The sequence below is a fragment of the Pleuronectes platessa genome, chromosome 2 (assembly GCF_947347685.1).
Source record: "Pleuronectes platessa chromosome 2, fPlePla1.1, whole genome shotgun sequence".
Lineage (NCBI taxonomy): Eukaryota > Metazoa > Chordata > Actinopteri > Pleuronectiformes > Pleuronectidae > Pleuronectes > Pleuronectes platessa.
Genome location: NC_070627.1, coordinates 4,750,377 through 4,770,869, shown reverse-complemented (window position 1 = coordinate 4,770,869; position 20,493 = coordinate 4,750,377). Strand labels below are relative to the sequence as shown.

At 39.8% G+C, this 20,493-nt stretch overlaps 1 protein-coding gene across 1 annotated transcript; it reads left to right on the top strand.

The window, feature by feature from the left end:
- Positions 1–856: 856 nt before the first annotated feature.
- pnp4a (purine nucleoside phosphorylase 4a) lies at positions 857–16,012 on the top strand. Its single transcript, XM_053440948.1, has 8 exons — positions 857–1,023; positions 10,777–10,864; positions 12,030–12,193; positions 12,995–13,098; positions 13,886–14,061; positions 14,273–14,463; positions 15,115–15,194; positions 15,493–16,012. Exons 2-8 carry the CDS (start codon positions 10,842–10,844, stop codon positions 15,643–15,645), a joined length of 891 nt encoding a protein of 296 aa, XP_053296923.1. The 5' UTR covers positions 857–1,023; positions 10,777–10,841; the 3' UTR covers positions 15,646–16,012.
- Positions 16,013–20,493: the final 4,481 nt, after the last annotated feature.

The following is a 20,493-nucleotide window of genomic DNA, read 5'->3' as shown; positions in this document are numbered from 1 at the left end:
AGACTATAAACTAATGTAACCCTAACACTTACAGGTGACATCAATATATATATAATCTCTGTCTTGAGGCCGTAAAAAGATAAGAGCACGTGTTCAGGGCATTTTTACGATTTCTGGACTCAGAGTTCACTGAACAAGTCGAAGCTAAACTGTGGCTCAGTTTGAAGCTCGTGCTCATGAACCTGCAAACAGCAGGAGATCAGTGGGACTCATGGTCCACAGCTGTTTGTGGAGGTCACACTTTACTTCACCTGCCACAGGAGAAAATCAAACATAACGTGGGTCGTGGTTGGACTCATTAACACGTTGACTGTGCAGCCATGTCCAGGAGGAATGATTACACACACACACACACACACACACACACACACACACACATCAGGTCTTTCCATGTACACGTGGACTTGTGACTAATCCCTGCAGGAAACAAACAACACACCTGCTGTTCTACAGTAAATCTTCATTATGTAGATTTCCTGAGTGTGTGTAGCCAGCTCCGCTTCCGATTGTACAGATTACAAGCAACAGGTAAAGAGCCTGACTGACCTGGTTACACACACACACACACACACACACACAGGGAGCAGGTTATCTCCACTCGGTTGGCGTGTTTTTTACGCCATATGATGAAATATTGAAGAAACAGAGGAGCAGGAACACTGCTCTCTGCATGCATGTGTGTGTGTGTGTGTGTGTGTCTATGTGCATGTGTGTGTGTGTTTGTGCGTATGAAACTTTACTGTCTCTTTCATAACCGACGTGATGAAATCAGAGGCCAAGTGTCTGACTCAATTACGGCCTGCCAGAAGAACACACACTGAGCGAGAACAGCACTCATAGCACACACACACACACACACACAGGCACACACACACACACACACACACACACTAATAACATGCACGTTTGTTCTCGCTCCTCCTCTAACACACTCTGTCCTTGTTCTCTGGATTATCACCTGTCCGACACATGTGCTGCTGTGATCTGCATCTGAGCCGAGCTGCTGCTTTAAATCCACTTTCTGTGAGTCGACCTGCCGTCTGCTCGCTTTATCCCAGTGAGTGTGTGTGTGATTGTGTGTGTATGTGTGTGTGTGTGTGTTTGTGTGCTTCAGGGCATCTTGAGGGGTCTCAAGCTGAGTTGATTAAAATGTGCCTAATGCCAGTTAACGTCCCGGGGGGATTAGAAGATGATAAAATATCCCGGAGCGTCTCCTCAGCTGAGGAACCCGGTGATCTTTACTAAGTGCAGATTAAATCAGCCAACAGCAGATTCCTTTTTTTCCACAGAAGAAGTTTATGTTGGTTTCATTAAAAAGGTAAAGTACATTCATGCACGTCCATGTGTCTGAGGCGTGTTCACTTGCATAAGAGAAAAGTTTTCTGATTGTAACTAAACCTTCACCCAATGACTTTCTCCTCAAGAAAACACATTTAAATTCACTTAGATCTCTTCACTCGTTTTTTATTGGATCTGCACCAGATTTCATTCACTCATAAAAATTGTTTGATATAAAAAAATCAAGATCCATTAGTTATACTCTGAGAAATCAACGAAAATAGTCAAAAAAGTTATGTAAAAGTTAAATAGCTCTCTATGTTAAGGAAAGTGGAGAAAACAAATCCTGGATCTGGACTGAAATTGAACCTTTGGTCAAATTTCACCCCTGCACAAAATGTCATGGATACTTTATGTAATCCTGTCAAATAACAAACAAACAGACAGATACAGAAGTGAAGTGGTTTATCTGGCAAATTCCACCAGTGAATGTAACCAGCACAAGAATCAGTAAATATGAACAAGACTGTAATTTATATTCTGCAAATAAAGACAGAAATACAGAAGGAACAAAACTAACTAACCACGTGCAGCCTCACAGATCACCTAGTTTGTAGAATTACACGCTTGGGAGATTTAAGAGATTAAAATGTCTTTTATAAGATCAACAGACAAACAAAACCTGCGACTTATTTTCATTCTTGATGGTTTTCTTGATTAATAAATTGAAAAATGGCCCCAAATTATGGAAAATGGCTCTAATACATTTCCAAAGTCCAAAGTGAGATCTTTAAGCTTCTGGTTGTTGAACCTGAATATGTTCAATTCACTCTCATAGAAGATGAAGAATTTTAAAGCTGGAACCACAGGGAAGTTAAGTTTTCACCCCTACCATCAATCAGTATGAAACCATTACAGTTTGATTTTTAAATGAATAAATATAAGTACACCTGCATAGGAGATTATGTTTTTTTCTGGGTCCATGTTTTTCATCAGGATGAAGCAAAAACCACTTGATCGATGTCAAAGAAATCATTTAATTTTGATATTGAATCTATACAAATAAATAGTAAATGCATGATGCTCTGGTAAATTCAAGGATCAGACGTGTATGAGTGTGTGTCAATGTGTGTGTGTGTGTGTGTGTGTGTGTGTAGTTTGTTGCAGCTTGATTGAATCTAGAGGACGTTGTGCTTTGGAGGAGGTTCTAGTGTAAAACATGACCGGGAATTCATTATCAAATTAGTTGATAATGTTTTTCCTGGTGGTCGAGTTTTTCTTATCTTATTAATTGCTGCAGTACTAAAAATAAACTTAGAGGATGATGCAGCTGCAATAAAGAAAATTATCTTATTATGAATTATTATAATCATCGTAATTTTACCCTGTTCTTGCACGTGCATCTCATGAAACCAGATCTTGTCGCAGCCGCTTCAGTTCAGTCTCCACTGTAATCACCCACCACACACACAGACACACACACACACACACACACACACACACACACACACACACACACACACACACACACACACACTCATACATACAGTATTTAAGTATCTTCTTGTCTCAGTTTTGCATCATCCCTGGTGACCTCTGAGTGTGTGTGTGTGTGTGTGTGTGTGTGTGTGTGTGTGTGTGTGCGTGTGTGTGAGAGAGAGTGAAAGGGGTAGATCTCTATAAACACACACATTGAGGCCAGCCTGGGATTGTCTCTGTGATGAAACCAGCAGTAATGTCTGCTGTCGGCATGACGACTCCATCCACTGTGACATGACTGTGTGTAAGTGTGTGTTTGTGTGTCTGCCTGTGTGTGTGTGTGTGTGTGTATATGTGTATATATCTGAACTTTGACCTTTTCACAGAGTCCGTTTCAGAGAGGTAAAAGTTGGTGACTGATTTCTAAATCTGAAAACCTCCTTTTACATCATAATAAAATAACCAGTTCTGAGCAGCGTCGGTTGTTAAGTCTGTGATTTTAACGACTGACAAACTCCAGTGAGTCTTTGAGAACAACTGAGGATCTTTAACTTCCAGTTCCCAGTTCTCTTTCCTCTTCATCTTCTTCATCACATTAATGTCTTATTAATACATGGTAGTGACTTGACTTGATCTTGAGTCCTTGTGCTCTATCGTTGCTGATCCAGGATCGTGCTCTTGAATTATGATTTACAATATGTCGATTAACAGAAACCACGATTACTGATCAAATCTCTATTATTGCAATTATCGCTGCTGATCTCATCATCCCTGTTAGATATTTTCTTTTGTCTAAATACTTTAAACATTGATTCATCTCTCCCTTTATGTTACAAAATGTCTTTTCTCATTAAGGCTGTAAATAAAGTTGGGGAAAGTACAAGTACCTAAAACTTGTCCTGAGTTGAAGAGATTCTGACTTATAACTGTTGAGATTATTACAAATAATACTACAGTTTAAGTTTTTTCTTGGTTAGAACATTTATTAAAATTCAAACTAGTGATTTATAATTTATTTATAAACCCTAAACCTAACCCTACTAGAAAAAATATTAAACATTTAATTCTTATTTTAAGTATCGAGGTTATGTGTGTGTGTGTGGGTGGTGGGGGGGGGGGGGGGGGGGGTGAGTGTCCATGGTTTTGTTGCTCTCCTGTGCAACCATCAAATGCAACTTGAGGCAATACCCTACACACTCTCATGCACACACACATTCACACGCACACACACTCACACACGCCTATCTCTGACTGAAACAAACAAAACAAACAAACACACGCTCGCTCTATCACCATCCGGTTGCTTTCTGCCGTAACGAGGTGCAATCAACACGCAACGCTGACCAACACACACTCACACACTCACAAACACACACACCCACACCCACTCCCACACACATACCCACTCACACACACACACACACACACACACACACACACACACACACACTGAGGCTGGTTGAAGGATGAAGTCAGCCTCTGATTGCAGAAGAGTTACAGGATGTTGACTTGTTCCTCTTAGTGTGTACGTGTGTGTATGTGTGTGTGTGTGTGTGTGTATGTGTGTGTGTGTGTGTGTGTGTGTGTGTGTGTGTCTGTGTGTGTGTGTGTGTGTGTGTGTGTGTGTGTGTCTGTGTGTGTGTGTGTGTGTTTGTGTGTTGACCTCATACTTCTGTCAGATGCACAAAGTTTTGGCTTAAGTTGTGAATAACTTAAAGGAAATCAGACATTTTTCCCTATTAATTCTGATTTCCACTTCTTTTTTTTAATGTTTTCTTAATGATATGAATTCAGAAGGTTAGGAATAAATCTTGTTATAAAATAAACCAAACATATTCTCACTGGGTGATGGTGATTACCTGTTTTTTTCTTTTTAAAAGCAAGAATATATTTTATTACCTAATTAACTAATTAAAAAAAAAATTCACTTTAAAACATTGATGTTTTATAATTATCTGACGAGTTCATATGCTGGAATTTCTCTTCATAGAAACACATGTGTCACATTTCTTTAAATAACATATGGAGGTCATGACAATGTGATGCTTTGATTGACAGCTGCAGAAACCTATTCTTAGTAATGTGGTTCACCGACTTTCTAAAAACTACATGACTACTTCCCCGAAGTGAAGCCAAAGCGTCTCAATCACCACCTGGTGGCTGGTTGCAGTATAGGTTAAAGTTCCGGCCTTCTCCATGTTAATGTACGGGACATGGAGCAAACTAAAAGGCCAAAGTACAAGTTAAAGAAATGACTCAAATAGGTTTTTTGTAAATTTGCTTGTTTCTCAAATGTTCATATTCTAGACAAGTTTGGTTTTTGATGATATAAAAAGAGGATGTAATGTCATGATTGACAGCTGAGATTGACTCGTGATTGGTCGCCCTTGTGTATCAGCAGTACTCCGCTATATAGCTCCGCCCCTAGATCCCAGTCATAGATCAAAGTCTCTGGTATGATAAACAAACAAACAGGTTCAGTGCTGTTAGGGCACATATGTCCAGAGGGCAGTTTTATAATAAACATATAAATTATTATTATTTCAAAATATACATGCATGCCATTCGGATCTTTCATGATGCAACACACACACAATCACCAACAACACACACTGGTGATTCATCAGTGGAGGTTCATGGGCCAGAAAGTCAGAAGCAGTTGATCTAAAACCTGTTTTTCAAACTTTACATTTAGTTTCATCAGCTTCATATAAAACTTCTCATAAATCTCCTGCATATGATGAGGAAATTGATCTGTGATTATCGATTATTGATCAAAGTCAGTGTTTCGGTCTAAGGAAATTGATGTAAGAAGCAGAGCAGTTTCCTGCCACCAGAGGGAGACAAACACCAGCAGCACTCGTCTCGGATCATTGTACACGTTAAATATTTGGTGACAGTATTTTTAACAAACTCTCTGAATAGGACCTGGGGTTTTGGTGCAAGATGCAAAAACAAAGGCATTGATTAATAAACACACTATTTTATTTACCAAAAAGAAGTGTTTGAAGAAGAGGCCTGGCTGCTGTGTCTCAGACAAACTGTAATTTCTGAATATACAATAACAGCAACACGCTAAAAGACCAAAGAAGAAAAAAGGATCAAACACAGAGTTACAGTCGAAACCAGAGGAAATGAAAGTCTGTACAACATTCTTCAGGTTTCTCATTCTGACCGTGCCACTGTGTTCAAGTGATTATTTAAGGTGAAGTCGTCAAGGTGACATATAGACTGAGAACAGGTCTGAGACTGTGCTGCACAAGAAGATGCTTGTTGTGTCCCCCCCCCCCCCCCCCCCCCCCCTATAGGTAACAGGTCTCTGTCCACCTCTCTGTGCACTGACCAGCCTCCGTCACATGTTCCCAGCACTGTCCCTCTGATTAAAAGTTGGCTGTCCACATGACACACACACACACACAGACATACACACACACACACACACGTATAGTGAGAGAACTGCACAGATATGCTTACTAGGCCTTTGCATTAACCCCAACCTTACCCTTAGCACAATTCACATCTGACCCCTGACCTTAACCAGGACCTCAGAAATTAAGCTTTGCTTCATTAGGACCAGGTATTGGTCCCCATGAAATCCACTGGTCCTGACGAGCTCAGTGTTTATATGAGAAAAGTTCAGAAAGAGGCAACAAAACGAGAACACAGACACACACTAACACACCTTCTTCTACTAAGTGAGGACCCTCGTAGGCATAATTCATTCCCTGGTCCTTTACCCTGACCTTAACCATCACAACTAAATGCTTAACCCTCCCTCTAACTTATTCCATAAGGTCTGTGTTTTAACCAGTCCTCAGAAAGATATAACAACAAGTAAAGACACACACATAAATACACACAAACAAACAAACACACAAACACACACACACACACACAAACACATGCACGCGATCAGCAGTTGATAATCTTTTTCTTTCTCCGTGGGGCAGAAATGATTGGTCACATTTCTCTGACCCTTCAAACAATATCAGTGGCGAACTGCTGCTCATTAACCGAAAACATGTGAGGAATGAAAATACGCACGAGGACACGTGAACACAAAAAAAATTACTCAACACACACGTTTGCCAATTCTAGAGCCGAGCATCTTAAAACTTGAAGAATGAGGTGATCATTTTACAGCCTCTACCTTTTATTAGATTAACAGGAGCTGTAGGTAACTGATATTCTTCTTAATAGTGAAATCTCGAGAGCTTCATTTTGCTGAGTGAAGCTTCAGTTTTCCAGATGTCTTCTGTCTCTGTGTCACTGACAGAAACAACACAAACCCTCAATCTGTGATGACGCTCGGGCAGAGACACAAACTTGGAGTCTGACAACAAATAAAACCTCCGTTCTTCCAGCGGTTTGCAGACAGTGTGAGTCAGCGCACAGGGAATGTGAAATGTTCTCTGACGCGCTCAGGTTTCTACACACGTCAGCCCGAGGGAGAGTTTCACTGTTTGTTCCACTCCGGAGAAAATTCGATCATCAAGAGAAATAAAAGGCGAAGCATGAAATCTGTAATTAATACGAAAGATAATAATCACTACAGAGCAACACACAGAGTGAATCATAACTTTGAGAAGAAGAAAAAAGAAGTAAGTATTGAATTCCGTTCCCTCATGAATAGACCTTATTAAAAAATATTCAACTCTTTTATTAAGGGGTTCTAGTTGAGGACTTCTTAACAGTCAGTTAATCTAGAAAGAATAACAATCAGCCCATAACTCTAGATGAAAAATCTCTATATTGTCTCAGTTTCTTTCTAAACCCCAAATATCATAGTGGCAATCATAGACATAAAACTAAGACATGGCAACTACCCAAAAGTGAAGCCAAATTATGTGGATTGCCCCCTGGTGGCTGGCGGCAGTATAGGTATTATCTCAAAGATGGTTTCTGTCGTTTTAGGTGTTGGTTCAAGTGTTGGCTTTTCCACTGAGTTTGGTTTTAATCAGTTATTTGATGTCACATGTCATGATTGACAGCTGAGACTGTCTCACGATTGGTTAAGTGCATGTAAAAGCAGGACCTTGATTCCATGTCTCAGCTCTATGATCAGAACCTCGCAGATCAGAGGACGAATTGTGGCTTGTTGGCAGTTCATCCTCCAGTTGTTGAGATATTTCAGTCTGAGTTGGACGACCTAGCGGCCGTTCACAGGACCTCACAGCTCTTATGGCTGAAGTAAATCGGTTTTCTTCCACATGCCACCACCAGCGTGTGACGGGTCACAGACCGGATTCATAGAGGTGAAGAATGAACAGCATCCACCTATAATAGGTCAGTCGGGTCCAAAAAATGCCAAAGACGCTAATGACATTTTAACGGACGCAGTCAGATTGTTCACTATTCGACAAAAGGTGAGGGAATGCAGGAATGTTGAGCATTCAGCCGAGCGTTAAACACACAGAGGCAGCAGCTTCCAGAACAGAGGGCAGCAGAGAAGTCCTGGAATATGTCGGTGGATTCAACATGTTATGGGAAAAGTTTCAGTCAGATGACACAGATTTGTCTAAGACAGGAAGAAAAGATAATTTAACACTGATCAGATTTCAGCTTTTGCCAAATTCACGACTCAGTGACTCCACGCAGAACCAATAAGGCCGGGTCCAAAACTCACTGCAGTTTAGTTATCCAAAGCAACCGATATAGATCTTTAAACATGTCCACTTTGTATAGAATAGACAACAGACACCAGCAGGGGGCCCCCAGATGTAAACAGGCTCAATTAGATGTGCAGTTAAATGCTCAACGTATAAATCCTAATTGAGCATTTTGTTATGCTTAGGACCCAATAAGCTAAATGCTAATATAAGCTAAATGCTAATATAAGGATGCTACCATGCTACATTATTGTTTATATAAATCATTGACAAGTGTGTGTTAACCATCTTAACATAAGAAGATGTAATGTGAGATGCAGCAACAGGACCGGCAGTGACAAATCAGAAGTTTGGCAAGACCGTGGCTAAGTTTATGCCTTTTTACCAGCACTCGGGTCATTTGGCTGAATGTTGGGAAACAGGAAGCGGAAGTTAAAAACAGGAAGTGACAATAATGCTGTATTTGTTAAGACATTTTATATTTCATTAGGCTAAAGTTACGTTTTTTAAGGGTTTGGGGTTAGGGTTACAATTTATATTTGTCCCTTTTTTTCTGTGTCTAGTTTGGTTTTGTCACATCAGTTTGAGATCACACACACACGCACAGACACACACAACACACAACACACACATGGCACGTGTCGATCTAAAAGACAAGAAACTGCATAAAGAACTCAGACAGAGATCCTGTGATGTTGTCACAAACTCACTGAGCAGGAATTAAAGTCACAACAATATATACATTAGTGCAGAATGTATACACAGATATTTATTCTGTGTAATAAGAGAAAGTTTCTTCAATAAATCAAACAAAATCTGTGTGTGTGTCTCTAACCACCAGCTGTGCTCTGCTCATCAACCTGCTAACCAGCTTCCACATGGCTCCTGTTAACACACACACACACACACACACACTCACACACACAACACACACACAACTCACACATTGCACGTGTCGATCTAAAAGATAAGAAACTGACATTAATCCATCATATTTTCTGTCGTTACAATATAACTTTCACATGAAACCTTGTGTCTTCAAAATTTGACTCGTTCAAAACTTCTAAACAAACTTTATTCCTGCCTCAGAAATGTGTGTGTTGATGGATTCTTCAGAAACAAGCTACCGTCAGAGAGTGAAGAGAAAAGAGTGAGAGCTTCACCTCCTGCCCGGTCTGTCCCTGATGCGTCCGACTCCGGGACGACTCTGGTTCCCGTCCATCAGTCCCATGAGTCTCATTAGAGCAGCAGCTGATTAGAGCAGGGCAGCATGTGAGGTGTGTTACCGGTCATGAGACACAACATGGCTGCTTGTTAAACGGACGCATCTCTGCTCTGATTGGTCGCGACAAAGTTCAGACGGACGGATTTACCCAAAACTGATTTTGAAACAATTTCAATTTGCGGGAGGTTTCTACAAATTAAAGAAGATGTCAGAGGCTCGTTTGAATCTCGAGAGTCGGCGACGCGTTCATTCAGGTGGTTGGAATTATAAGTAAATTTAGAACCAGTGACGTGCTAATGCTGTTACGAGCTAACGACGAACCTCAGAGTAATAGTAAAGAAGTAATCCAGAGTTTAAACCGTTTGTAAAACAGCAAGCAAATAGTTTCTCTTATTTACGTCACACAAAAACAAAGATAATACAGTTAATAATGAATTGATGTCTGCAAACTGTGAACTTATCCACCTCACACACACAACAACAGCTTAGAAATGCATCAACTAATTCTTCTAAAAAAAGTCTCACCTAACTGTCAAGGTGAGAGGAGTCCGTCATAATGATGAACCTACAGGGTAAATACACATAATCATAGTTATGTACCTGTGAGCTTGTTTTGTAAGCGAGTAAAAAAGACTGATCTGAGCTCAGCTTCTCAAACCGTGACCTCAAAAGTCTGTTTGTCTGTGTTGTGTTCACTTTTTTCCACATCATGTACACGACACTGCAGGCTAGGTATGCATGTGTATATGTTTCCTCCTATACCTATCAATCAATGTGAAATCTTACTTATCAGTGTGTGTGTTTGTGTGTGTGTGTGTGTGTGTGTGCGTGTGTGTGTGTGTGTGAAGTAAAGTCACGGTACTGTCAGTGGCGTGGGCGTGACACACACCAGACTCTGCTAACACACATAAGAAATTCGGTTTAGAAAGGAATCCCAACACACACACACACACAGACAGACACACATTTCCACTACACTGCAGCTCCATTGGCTGCAGCTGATGAATGGACGAGTTGTTAACCAATCAGAAGCATGTGACCAGTAAATATCTGTGCCGAGCAGCATCAGCTGTCCGCACTTTGACTTCTCCTCCGTCACACACACACCCACACTCACTCAGTGAACGAGGCTCGTCTCTGAAACACACTCACACTTTAGTTCTGCTTTATTTTCATCCACCGCAGCTTCCTCATCATCATCATCATCCTCATCATCATCCTCTTCATCAGTCGTCTGCCAGTCGTCCATCATGCACAGCAAAGATCAGATCAGGTATGAAAATTCTGTTTTATAACTAATTCATGTTTTTATGCTTGTTTGTTACTTAACTTAAATCTGTGGCTTGTGACTCTTTGAAACATCTGTGAAGGTTTCAAGTTAAAAGTTTTCCTTTATCTGAGGCCGCAAAAATTATTCAGGAAACCACAAATAGAAAAATGATTTATATAATATATTTATATAAATAATATCAATTTGCTGTGACTCGTGCTGCCTGCCAGCCTGTGACCGTTCAGCTGTGTCTCGTGACTCCACCGACCATCTCTGACTCCTTATACAACAACCTGGAGCTTCCAGTGTAATCTAGTTTTATGAACATACAAAAGAGTTTTTATAAGAAGGTACAATGATAGAAAAATAAGATGAAGGGGAACAAGTGAGTAACAATTAACAATCTAACTGGTAAGACAAATCAATTTCACTTCTACATCAATATAGAATTTATGATAGAATATGTTATTATTCAGGTATTATAACTTTCTCAATCCATAATGTTCTTTTAATGATGTAATCGGTGTCAATATAACCTCAGGAGTGTGTTTTCTAATCTAAGGTGACTAAAGATGTATGTTTCTATCCAATTAAAGCATCTTTACCATCCATATCGATATATCTCCTTATGTAAAATAATACGTGGGTTTTGCTTTGTTCAAGATTGATTTAAATAAAATGTTTGGATCGCTCAAGGAAGAAGAAGAGGGTGACATTCATTTTAACTCCACCACATTCTGTAGAAATGTAAACACACATTTATTCTTGAATAAAACATTTGATTTGTTATGTTTTTGTAACTGCCTCAGAAATAAAAAAGACTAATGCTATATCATGCAAAAAAAGGACAGGTTGATATATAAGTACCAAAAGAATTCATTGGACACACATTTTTGTATTTTTCATTTCACTGTGTTCACTGAAAGTTGTTTTCCAAATATGGAAATATTGGTAAATTATTCCGTCCCTTCCAAAATGGGCTTTTTGTGGATGCTGCGTCACTGTAAAGGTCTTTGAACCGAATCTGATTATTATCAATCAAATTTCATCTCAAAACACAACAGAGACAGAATCACCGGCAGCGTGATGCTTCCTGTGTGACACGCATCCCAATAAATGATTTCTTAAATAATAATAATAAGTCATCCTCTCGGATCCTTGTGCGCAGTCATGATGAATACCAGAAGACAGCTGACTGGTTGATGTCTCAGACCAAGCATCGCCCCCAGGTGGCGATTATCTGTGGGTCTGGACTGGGGATGCTCGCCGACACGCTCAAGTGTCAGGACTCCTTCGCCTATTCTGACATCCCAGGCTTCCCTCAGAGCACAGGTACCCTGCACACACAGTTTCACCTATTAGAGACTGTTGTTACTAATGATGAGAATGTGGTTTGCTGTAATTCAAAGCAGCGCAAAGATGATTTTTACAGATTCATGCACATGTAATTTATGTGATGATTTTATAACAGTATTGTATTGAGTTGTATTTAATAAAACCTTCCTTAAAGAGCTATAATCAATGGGTTTGTTCCAACATCTTTAACTATGAATTGATAATTTCACCCTTTCTGATGTTTATTTGATTATCTATCGATTTATTAATGGTTTTTTATTGTTTAGTGACCTGATTTAATTACACTTCCTTGTGCTGTATGGTTTTATCCAATTTCTCCTAATAACTCTGTTTCTTAAGAGTAATTTTGTAAATAAGATTATGCGTTTTCTTATGATGTAATTATAAATCTGGGCACACACAGCTCTGCTCATAGGCAGCCCGCCAGAACACCGAAAATCATCTGAGCGGCCGATAAATGATGGATTGGAAAAACTTTAAATTAAAAAGATGACGTCAACATGGGGTTAAAATTGATCTTAATATGTACCTGCCTGCTCATCGTTACTGAAGTCATGAAACGATCAAACTGATTAAAGCTTGTATAGAAAGTGTTAGGATGTGTTAGCCTAGCTTAGCACAAAGACAGGGAATGGAGGGAAACTGCTAGCCTAGCTCCAAATTATTTTTAAAAAAAAAGAAATCCAGTTTATAACAACTCTATAACTGTTTGATTTAACTTTTGATTTATGTGTAAACCTCGTGCAGTGATTTCACTTTCACTCTGACTGTGTCCAGTTCAGGGTCACGCAGGTCGACTGGTGTTCGGGGAGCTGAAGGGGAAGACGTGTGTGTGCATGCAGGGTCGCTTCCACATGTATGAGGGACACTCCCTCGCCAAGGTACACACACACACAGACACACACACACACAACCATGCTAGAGGCTCCTTGTGAGAAGCACATAACCACATTACTTAACTCCTAAACCTGGAAATATCCGAGAGGCCTTCGAAGCAGTGAGAGCCGGACAAAATCCTCACTTTATGCAATTTTCACTCTAAGAAACCACAACTCAGTTTGATCCGACTATTAATGAGCTCAAAGTTCAGTGTTTCAAAGTTGTGTGATTGTTTTCATCATCCTTCGATGTTGTTTACCAACTTCTAATGAGGGGAAATAAAAATGAAACTGCACACGAGTACAACATTTCCAGGTTTTCCCGCGTTCAACTATTACGAAACAATGACACACACAAATAAAAAAATACCTCTATTCGAAAACACACACACACACACACACACACACACTTACAGTCAGCTGATAAAGAAGCTCAGTCACGCAGCCTTAGCACAACACACGACTTTAATGATCAGCATGAGACTGAGACACAATGCTGCTATTGTTTCCTTCTATATAACACACACACACACACACACACACACGAAGTGGCGCTGTACATATGCTTCCTCACAACACAACTGCTGAATGGACACAATGTAAATCAGTGCTGATGAACAGGAAACAGATTCTTTATCAGCTGCTAATATGACTGAGTAACAAATGATTGACTGACTTGTTGAGATCTTAAAGTAAAACTTGAAAAACTAAACTTTGAATTTAAAAGTGTCTCTAACTTTAAACTTGAGAAGTGTCCCGTGATGACGCCTGTGTGCTCTGTCCCTGTCAGACAACGTTCCCCGTCCGGGTCTTCAAGCTGCTGGGGGTGGAGACTCTGATCGTGACGAACGCAGCCGGCTCATTGGCTGATGGTTTCCATCCTGGTGACATCATGATCATCAAAGACCACGTTAACTTCCCAGGATTGGTCGGCCTGAACCCGCTCTCTGGACCCAACGACGACAAGTGAGACACAATTACACTTGGTTTTGTGTTTGTTTATTTGTTTTTCCATCTTTTGCACATTTTAAAATGTATCGTTCCCTATTGTCTTTGTGTTTGAAATTAGTTGCCATGTTCTATTGTTGTTGACAGCTCTGTGTCCGTCGCTGATCATGTTTTATTGTTGTTGACAGTTCTGTGTCCGTCGCTGATCATGTTTTGTTGTTGTTGACAGGTTCGGCCCCCGGTTCCCAGCCATGTCAAGCTGCTATGACAAAGACCTGCGTTGCCTGGCACTGGACATCGCCAAGCAGCAGGGCGTGTCCGGCTTCATGCAGGAGGGCGTGTACGCCATGGTGGGGGGGCCCAACTTTGAGAGCATCGCCGAGGCCAGGCTACTGCATCGGCTGGGGGTGGATGCTGTTGGTACGACACACACACACACACATACACACACACACACACACACACACACACACACAAAACACAGCCTGAGGTCCTGTTAGTGCCCCCTAGAGGATGCAATGTTCATTACAGCCACAATATGACATTTCCCACACAGTTGAATCCAGCTGAGCTCATACCTGTTTGGTAACAACAGCATTTAACCAAACTGTCAGATGACTCTCGAGGTCCTGGAGGCCCAGATACCATTTCCTCTGATTAACACTGTTTTTTTGAGAATCACTGGTAACTTAAATCCACTTGTTGAAATTCTTATCAGTGTTTCTCATCTTTCTTTGAAGCACTATCCTGCAGCAGTTTCTGCCCAGAGCTGCTTCTATTAAAAAATAAATCAAGACATTCAAAGAACTGCTGAAAAAAGCAACACATGAGTGTCTGATGGAGTTGTAGAGCTGCTGACATCATCATTTTATAATCCAACTGATCATTTTGCCATTGGCTCTAAGTAGAAGCTTCTTATGTAAACTTGTCAAATGTTATTTTTGTCACTTGCAAACTTGTAAGTTAATCCCTTTTTAGACAATACGTTCATTATCATGATGATTTAAAAATATGCCCTCATCAGAATTGATATTGTCATGAGAGCTGACCTGAGGTTTTCCACTGTTACAGGTATGAGTACAGCTGCTGAGGTCGTGGTGGCCACTCACTGCGGTCTGAGAGTCTTTGGTCTTTCTCTGATCACCAACAAGGTAAATGCACAGTTCACACGGATCAATGCATTGATCGGTTACATAGATTTATTGGATTGATGAATTCTGATCAAGCTGCAGGATACAACTGATCAGTACAGCTGATAAACTGAATATGCAGAGGTCGATCAATCCATTGGTTTCACTAATTGATTCTTTATTTGGTTTTGACGGGATGGTCAATCTATCAGTTTATTTATTTACTGATTGATCTGTATTAAAGGACAGTGGGATTATTGATTGATTGATTGATTGATTGATTGATTGATTGATTGATTGACTGATTGATCTGTGCCAGGTGGTGAAGAGCTACGAGGACTCTGAGAGCGTGAACCATGATGGCGTCCTGGAGGTCGGCCGGCTGCGTTCCCTCACCGTCCAGCAGCTGGTGACTGAACTGATCAGCAGGATCGAGATCAATAACAACGACGACTCCAAAAATGCTGTCTGAACTCACACACACAAACACACACACATGTATTGTGTATATATTTATTGTATTTACAATATTTTTTAGAGCTTCCTGCTGTTTGTTTTTGTCATCCATATTTTGTATCTTTTCTGTCATAAAAAATGTATTTATATCAACACACTGCCTAATAATGCTTTATCTGAATGTGAGTATTAATTTAAGATATTTTTAACCCAAAGATTAATATAAATATCATCACTGTGTCCGATGGTGCTTGAATTCAAAAATAATATATGAGACAAAGATTGTTTTTGTGTTCTTCTGGTCATTGTTCCTGTTGAATTATGGAACCTTATTTTGTAAAAATCACAAATTTATTGATCCATGTTAATCTGATTAAAATATTTCCTGCCACAACCTCGGTTTCCTGTTTGTGTCGATCAGCTGATCTGCAGCTGAGATGAAACTTCCACATGGAAAATTAAAAGTGACACTTTAACTAGAAATGGACACAAAACACTCAGTTCACATGTTCAAGCCAAAGACTATAAGTATACCAATTGGCATATTCTTGATGTTGTGTATTTATATCTGCTTGAGTATTGCACTTCAACTCAACTGATCAGCTAAAGGTACATTTAAAAAAACAAAACAACAAGGGCTATTCAAACTTTCTCATGTCTATCTTCAGAAACCCTAACCCTTACAACTCCTGCTGTCTTTAACTGCTATTTACTACATTAAGTTACTTCCCATTAAGTATTTTTGCACTCACATATCCACCGTCGTATACTGTGTACTACGTATTGAGTACTTATTTTAACTTCAACCCTGCTCAGCAATAAGGGCAGAACAAGCTGGTAACACAGATCACTGAAATCCTCTGGCCTTTGGTTTCCCAGTTCTCCCAGTCCCACAGAAACCAGCTCCTCCAAAGGATGCAGCCCCTGGATTGAGACACAGTTTATTGTTCATGGGTAAACCATGGCATGGCAACCAACTTTCCAAACCAAAGTACAACATAAATTTAAGATTTACGAGAAGTGAGCTACAGCAAAGTACAAAGGTACCATTCATGTCTAGACTACTAAATGTCAACGTAATCTAATCAATAGTTGCAGAGATGTGTCACTCAAGTTCATAAACGTAATCTCTTTTGCATTGTTCGGAAACACAGATAACTTTTATTCCAGAGGACTGAATCAAAAACAGATGTATCAAAATACACAAGCTATGCAAACCCCTCGTAATGCACAACATGGTTCAAAAATGACCTTGGCTTGGCTTGGTGTTTCTTTGCTATATTCTCCTTTGATGATGTAGAGCATGAGCCTTTAGGTTATCAAAGGTGCCTTCCTCATTCATGAGAGCTGGATTCCAAGACGCACTCACATCTCTGGCCTGTTCCTGTGGAACTCAGCCTGGGTGCTCAGCATCAGAGGTTTCAGAGTCAGAATCAGGACAAAGAATTGCCTCCTCAATTTTCCTCATCCTGCTCTTCATGCCTGGCTGTTGTAATGTGGGTGCTGAACAAAAACCCATAAGTCCTAGTCTTATAGTGATAAGTTCAATCTGTGGCCTAGTGTACAAAGGTATGTAAAGACCTGCCAGTCGTGCCAGGTCATGGATGTATTTGAGTCACACAATGTGGCAGAACATATGTTCTTGCAAACGAATTTCCAAGGGTGTTGGCAAAAGCAGATATCCTTTGGACTTTACTGATTATAGATATTATATTGAAACTCAGTTTGAACTTTTGAAGTGATATAAGGCGATACGATAAGGGTCTAGTATTAGTTGACATTTGTCATTATATTGTCTTACTGCTTTGTCTTTGTTTTTACGTTGCGTCCTCGTCATATCATTTCTTGTAGATGTATGCCACATTATTTTATTAGTTAGTGACAGCGTATCACCGAGATGGGATAGTCACCGTCTACTGCTGTTTGTTCGTATTGTGTTGCTGCTTTTTCTGTTGTGTTACAGTTATATTCTGTATGGGAATGATCACATCGTACACGAGGATCTGTCTCATTCAGACGCGTGGCTCCAAACACGTCTCGTCCTCACGCTACACAAAAAGGAAATATTGTCCCTCTTGCGACATGGACTATAGGTGGTGTCCAGGACACTAAATAGGTTTCGAAACGTAACAGGTCACATATGATTGTTTGCTTATTTGTTGAGCCAAAAATAACAAATGAATAAAACATATTATGACCCCATACATTAATAGAATGACAATTATTATGCCTATTCCCCATAATGTCCCCTTTCTAACTCCTCCCTTCTCCTGTCCCTGCCACCCTTCCTCTGGATCTGATCCTTGTTCCCTCTGACTTTCTTCTGTGATCTCTTCATCTGTGTGTGAGTGGTTTTGTCTTGGAGCTTTAGTGATAGCCTCTACTTGTGAAGCTGAGATTGACCTTTAACCTGCACATATTCACCCTTTCCGAGATACTCAACTTCTGTTTGACAGAATTGCAGTTAACTTTATGAGCCCACTTTGAACGTGACGTCCAAACCGCCAGAGAGGCATTCCCACATTGCTGTTTTAAGGAACTACAGATTAACATATCATCCACGTACTGAGTTACAGTGCTTGGGACATCTAAGTGTTTTAGGTCTTGAGCCAACACCCTGTAAAATATTCTGTTAATTCTGTAAATCTTCTGTTTTTTGGAAACGTGTGTTGTGTTGAAAAACAGAGAACCGTCGGGGCCCCCCTGTTGCTCACGATGACCCAGAAGTTGACCTTTGACCTGGAGGTCTTCATCGCGTACACAGCCATCATGGTGCTGGTTGTGGTCGCTGTGATATATCTCTGCTTTCTCGTCAGACGCAACAGAAGCAAGTGAGAGCATAAAACCACTGTCATGGCTCATATTTTAGATCTTGACCTTGTGCTTGGTAGGAATTCACTTAATTATTGGCAAATCAAGAATATGACAAACAGATGACGTCTGTCGGCTTCTGCAAACAACTCAAGTGTTTAGAATGTTCGGTCACGGTCTGAAGGAGAGGCTGTAAATAATAAATGCAACAGCTTGTAAAGATCAGATGTTTGCAGTCGACCAGAGGACACAACCTTCTACTCTTTGGTTGTTTCTTTACTCTTCTACTTTACTGTTTATGATGCTATTTTGCTGGAAATATATTCAATATTAAAATAAATCTAATATTTTATCCATGTGCCTTTTCAATTTGCACTTTAAAAAAAAGTTGAGTATAAAAGACTTTGACTATTATAGATTTACAAAACACCTTTCAAGGAGATGGCACAGTGCAGATCTCTGAGCTCCAGAGGAAATATTTTGAAATGTAAATTCTGTTAAAATCGGTTGAATTTTAATAGAAATCTGAACAATGCATGTTGTGGTTCAGAGATCTGAAGTGTCTCTCTGTTTTTTTGTTCCTCAGGGATCTCACAGAGTTTCAGGTCTCAGCAAAAAATCCTGCTCATGTCCTGACCATCAGAACAAGGTCAGACCACGCCAATCAGCTGATGGACCACCTGCTGGACCGGGTCCTCATCCAGATTGATCCCAGTCCAGAACCTGCAGCAGAACCTGGAGAGGAACCTGGAGGTGATCCTGGAGAGGAACCTGTAGAGGAACCTGTAGAGGAACCTGTAAACCTAAACTCTGTATCGTTAGCTTCCAGTCACCGCAGTGGTACGTGTTCCTGGACCAAAACTTCTCTGACCTTTTAGCATTTCTGCACTTTCAGAAGTTTGGTGCATTTAATGTACAATTTTGATTCTTCAATACAACAACTTAGAGCAATGTAAATGAATGTATTTTAAAAAATCCCCTTTTAAAGATATTAGTGAATTCATGTCAATAATTTGTATTTATCGCTTTACTCTTCTCCAGCTACTGCTTCTCTTGCCGACCAGGATGACACCAGTGATCTCAGCCCTCATCCAGAAGAGCAGCAGAATCAAGAGCCACACATGTACAAGAAATTTATGGATTACTTCAAGTGAGAATAAAAGGCTTCTATTTCAATATAAAATCATACAGACTGACCATGTTTATAAAATACTACTTTTATTTTTGTTATATAAAACAGTGTAAAAATATATATTATTTATCCAAGGTGGTGTTTAAGATTTTATTATTTTCAGTTGATTTTCATAACCAATCTGTTCATGAACTCATTCATTCTGAATTGTATTTTATGTTTTATAAATAAATTGAAAGCTGAGTCCTATAAATAAGTATCAGAGATTTGTTTTTAATTAGATTGGTAATTTGAATGAAATATATATAATTATTATGAAAAAGAGAAAACTCTTGCAATACTTCATGTCCTTTGAGAGATTCAGAGGGGCAAATAGAAAATGCTTTTTAAAATAAAGTGTACAACTCCAGCAGCTAGAGTATATAAGCTAGTGAATAAAGCTTAATAAATCATAAAGGAGTGTAATGGATATGTTGCCGCATTAAATATTACATGAGATGTTTCATCTTCAAAGAAAAGAAATGCACTGAAGTGTTGCATTTCCTTCAGTGACCAAGTGAGGGCAGCAGGAGGAAATATTTAACACGCTGCTCCTCCTACAAACTACAACCCCTCAGTACTGTAGCTCTACTGTACCTCATTTATTTCAACACTTGACCTGTGTTGAAAAGAATAATTCAGAAGGAATACATGGTCCATTTTTTTTAATTCAAAATAAACTTTTGAACAAACAAGAAAAGAGGAATAGCTCCGCACAGGTCGATGAGCACCAAGCAGCCAAAAATCCACAAATTGTGTAAGTGCTGTGTCAACAGTCTGGACTGGTGAATGTGTTGTGACAGCGTTAGTTAATACCTGTCAATCAAACTATATATGAGTCATATTGCTGACCATGTGGATCCCTTAACAACCACAGTTCAC